This window comes from Populus euphratica, unplaced genomic scaffold, assembly GCF_000495115.2.
Source record: "Populus euphratica unplaced genomic scaffold, PopEup_1.0 scaffold429.1, whole genome shotgun sequence".
Lineage (NCBI taxonomy): Eukaryota > Viridiplantae > Streptophyta > Magnoliopsida > Malpighiales > Salicaceae > Populus > Populus euphratica.
Window position 1 is genome coordinate 192,057 of NW_011500313.1, and position 4,664 is coordinate 196,720.

General features: G+C 35.3%; 1 protein-coding gene across 1 annotated transcript in view; it reads right to left on the reverse strand.

Annotated features, from left to right (window-relative positions):
- LOC105113526 (uncharacterized) overlaps positions 1–342 on the reverse strand; it is an 8,692-nt gene extending 8,350 nt beyond the window's left edge. The window contains exon 1 of the mRNA XM_011009729.1: positions 32–342. Within this exon, the coding sequence (XP_011008031.1) occupies positions 32–270 (239 nt within the window). The 5' untranslated portion in view covers positions 271–342. The remainder of the gene's footprint in view (positions 1–31) is intronic.
- Positions 343–4,664: the final 4,322 nt, after the last annotated feature.

A 4,664-nucleotide genomic window follows, 5' to 3' on the forward strand; every position in this document is an offset into this window, starting at 1 on the left:
AATCAACTTAACTCTATCTCCTTGCTTCAACCTTTTCTCACGAGCATAGCTCCCCCATTGGCCTGACATCCAAGGCTTCTTATATTTTCCCTCGTTGCGAATGGAGACCTTGAATTCCCATGGCCGGTCTACCATGTCCATTGCAACAAATTCGAAATGATTTTGACCATTAGGGATGGGGAAATTGCTAAGGCTTTCCATCGGAAGTTCCAGTCGATTATTTGTTGCATCACTCTTGGACACTGATTTTTCCATTGCCACCTCCTCCATTTCTAGTAAATTAAAAGGGCTGAGAAAAATTTGTAAAAGAAAATTAGAAATCTATTTGCCAAATGATATGGAATCTTTTGTAGGGGTTTTGGAATGAAAATAGATCAGAGGTAATGATCTTTATTTATACCGATCAATGGGCCAATGTTAGAAGGTCCAAGTCCCTATCCGGCCGCATTCACTTGTGTGTTTTGGTAGCTTGTCGAGCTTGTTCTCTGGATATCGTTCGAAAATCCCCAAATAATCCGAAGGGAAAAGAAGAAGAAGAAAGAATAAAAAAAATCCAAGTTTTAAGAACGAACCAATTAATTAATTATTTGTATACTCGTGATTAAGACTACTCTCAGTCCAAGTGATATAAAACAATTCAAAGAGAGTCTTAACACATTATGCTCACAAACTTGCGAGATCGATTAAGTTCTCGTGGTGGGTGAGATTCTCTCTCTCTCTCTCTCTAATTCTCTCTTTGAATACGGGGATTTTCGAACAATATCCATAGTATAATCTAGCACACACCATTTCTCTTTTAATTGTTTTATTACACTAGGACTGCATTGACAATGATTGATCCAATGTTGAAAATGGTTACTACGACTAATCCACATACATCTAGGTATCTTAAATACTTTTTTTTTTATTGTGGAATCCAGTGATATATATTGAATTATATTTTAATTAAAATAGAATAAGGTGATAGGATTTATAACTAGTTGACTGAAAAAACATTGATACTAAGAGACAAATTACCATTTAAGTAAAGAACTCAAGATTAAAAGAGGTTGAAAATAGTTTTATTCTATTCAATGTTCAACATATATAAGATAAGAAAATACTTAAGATTGCAACAAATAAATAAAATATTTTTGGTATTGTTTTCTTCTTCTTCTTTTTTCTCAATTGAGATATACAATATATTTGCTACTGCTTTCTTTTATTTTTTTTCAATTGAAATATACAATGTCCATATATAATCAAGAGATACCCTATACAGTATATTAAGAAAAGAGTCTCTTTCGAAGAAAATTGATTCAAGGATATTCTTCATTTTCTCAAAATAGCATAAAAGGGATCTCTCGTTATGACGTAGTGATCAAATTATAACGTGATCAGAGCTGAAGTTTGCATGCACTTGGCTAGATAAAACCATTTCATGAGAGTGATTTAGCAGCAGGCAAAGCACTTGGCTGTAAGTTTGATTATTAAGGCCACTTTAAGTGCTTGATTAGTTGTATATGTCGGTCTTTGAAAGCAAGATAATTTTGCCCAAAACATTGAAATGATATCACACCAACTCCCTCGATAAGGGTCGTGCAAGTTTGAGTAGTCGAAAATTAAATGGAAAGATTAATGTTTCATGTCCTTAAGTCCATGGCTAGAGCTGAAGAAAATTGAAGCCAATTTTAAAACATTGAGATTTTTTCATTCTTTAAAACTACCCATATTAATGTATTCATATTCAAAATAATCACGATGATGAATTCTTATTTTTATAAAAAAAACATTTATGATTTCATATTCAAAATTATTATTTTTAATATGTATAACTTGAATCATAAATTTAATAAACTTTTAAATTAAATCATTAGCATGCATTATGCCACATGTTCAAATAAAAAACAAAATGAACAAGAAGAAAATTATTTGAGATATTATTCTGATTTAATAAATGATATGATATTTAAGATATTATTTAATTATATAATCAGTTTAATCATTTTAAACTTAATGTTAAAAAAATTTAGTAGTTTCTAAATTATATAATTTTTAAATTATTTTATTAAAACTGGGATAATATTTAAGATACATATTTTTCGATGATATAAAAAGTTAAAGAAGAGATTTGTAATAATTTGATGAATATCTTAATCAGGGCAGCTCCTCTACTATTTATATAAGTAGGGCATTATACATATGGTATGGTGTAACATATTACACAAGATAAAAATATATAAGAGGAAACATAATATTTCCTGGTTGTAACATTTTTTATTTTATAACACATCCCATAATACACCCCCTCAAGCTAAAGGTTGGTTATCCATGTGAAGCTGGAACGAAGAGAAGCAAAAGCAGAGGAAGCAAGTGGCTTTGTAAGAATGTCGGCTAATTGATCTTTGAAGGAGATGAAGCGAATCTGAATTTCCTTCTTAGTCACTCGATCACAAACAAAGTGATAATGGACCTCAACATGCTTCGTATGAGCATGAAAGATCGGATTAACAGACAGATAAGTAGCACCCAAATTATCACACTAGATAGTGGTAGCAGAACTAGAAGAGAAACATAAATCTGACAAAAGATAGCGAAGCCAGAACCTCAGCAATACCATCAACTAAGACCTTATACTCTGTTTTAGTAGAGGAGCAAGCAACAGCGCGTTGCTTTCCAGATTTCCATGAAATGAGAGTGATGCCAAGAAATACAATATATCCACCAATGAATTTTTTATCATCAATATGCCAGCCTATTCAACATTAGTAAAACCATGTAGAGATAAAATAGAGTCACTAAATAAGTTTGAGACCAAAGGAGGATGTACCTTTCAAGTATCACAGGATACACTTAACAGCGGCCCGAAGGCCTTCAGTAAGAGTATACATAAACTAACATACCTTGTTCACAGCATAGCAGATGTCTGGTCGAGTAAATATGAGATACTAAAAAGTACCAACAATTTGACAGAAGTGAGTAGGATCCAAAAGCAACACAATACACTACAAATCAAGTTTGCAAACTAAAGTTGGCGTGTCAATAGGTTTACACGATGACATACCCACATGACTCAGAATATCAAGAACATACTTATGTTAACTAAGCACTAGACCCACATTGGTGGGAGCAATTTCAATCCCCAAAAAATAATGTGCATGACTCAAATCACGAAGTTTAAACTTCAAACTCAGTTAGGTAATGAGGCAATGAATCAATTCAGAGTTATTATTGGTAAGTAAGATGTCATCCATATAGACAAGTAAGTAACAAATATCATGATTCACATTCAGAATAAATCAGGAGGTATCAACATTTAAAGCCTGAAAAAAAATAGTCACGAGGAAATCACCTGGTCGCATGTACCAGGCCCGCGGTGCTTGTTTTAAGCCATAGAGAGATTTGTGAAGGCAACAGACATGAGTGGGAAAAGCATAGTCAACAAAGCCTAGGGGTTGTTACATGTAAGCAACCTTACGAAGTGAGTCATTAAAGAAAGCATTGTGAACATCAAATTGCCAGATCAACCATCCTTTTGAGACAGCAATCGTGAGGACTAACCGAACAATAGCCGGTTTGACAACAAGACTAAAGGTTTCTGAATAATTGATACCTTCTTGTTGGGTGAACCCCCCGCGTAACCAAGCGAGCCTTGTAACAGTCAATGGCCCCATCAACACGGTACTTGATTTTATAGACCCATCAGTAGCCAGCAATGTTCATAGATGAATCAAATGACACTAATGACCAAGTGGCATTGGCATGTAAGGCTGCAATTTCATCCTTCATGGCAGTATGCTAGTATAAGTATTGGTCAGCTTTCTTAAAACTCAGAGGCTCAAAAGTAGAGGGGGACATTACTCGTGAAGCTAAAATTGGCAAAGTAGATCCAGAGATGATGTTGGCAATCTTCTGCTATCTAGGACACGGCATCATGGGATGTTGCCAAATGGGTGGCAGAGCAGAAGGTTGATCAGTGGAGGTCTATTGTGAAAGAGAATATATGGAGAGATTCACGTATACATCCTACCAGGAAGGGACTGAGTAGAGTGCCGAGATGGAGAAGAAGATGCGGACGACAAGGATGGAGAGGTTGCAACGGAGGGTGAATCCGATGGAGATAATGTTGGCACTGTAAAACCTGAACTTGCAAAATAATCAAGAGACATATATAGAAATGATGGTGAGGGGACCGGCAGGTTAATGGGAAGGGGAGGTGGGGCTGATACTGGTTGAGATGGAAAGATGGTGAGGGAGGGTAGGTTGGTGATGCGGATCAGCCTAACACCAAGCATAATCATGCCAACAACCCATTGGAGGTGCCAATTGGGCCTATCACAAGAGCTAAGGCTAAGAAGCTTAAAGAAGCATTGAATGGGCTTGTTCAGAACATATGGAACAAAATGGACCTAGAGAGGCTTGGAACATTTAAGGAGCATGAAGGACAGCCTTTAATTCATTTAGTTCAGGTCCAAGAAGAGCCCAATTCATGTGGAACAAGGGGTTGATGTGTACGGCCCAATACCAGCCTTGTTAGGCTTGTCTTTTCTAATACTACAAGGATAAAGAGTCAGCAATTTATTCTCCTAACTGATTAGTACTTAAAAGTGCATTTTTATCATGGTTTTATATCATCATTTTGCACTTGAAGTATCAATAACTCCTTAACTAAAATATGTTTTTTA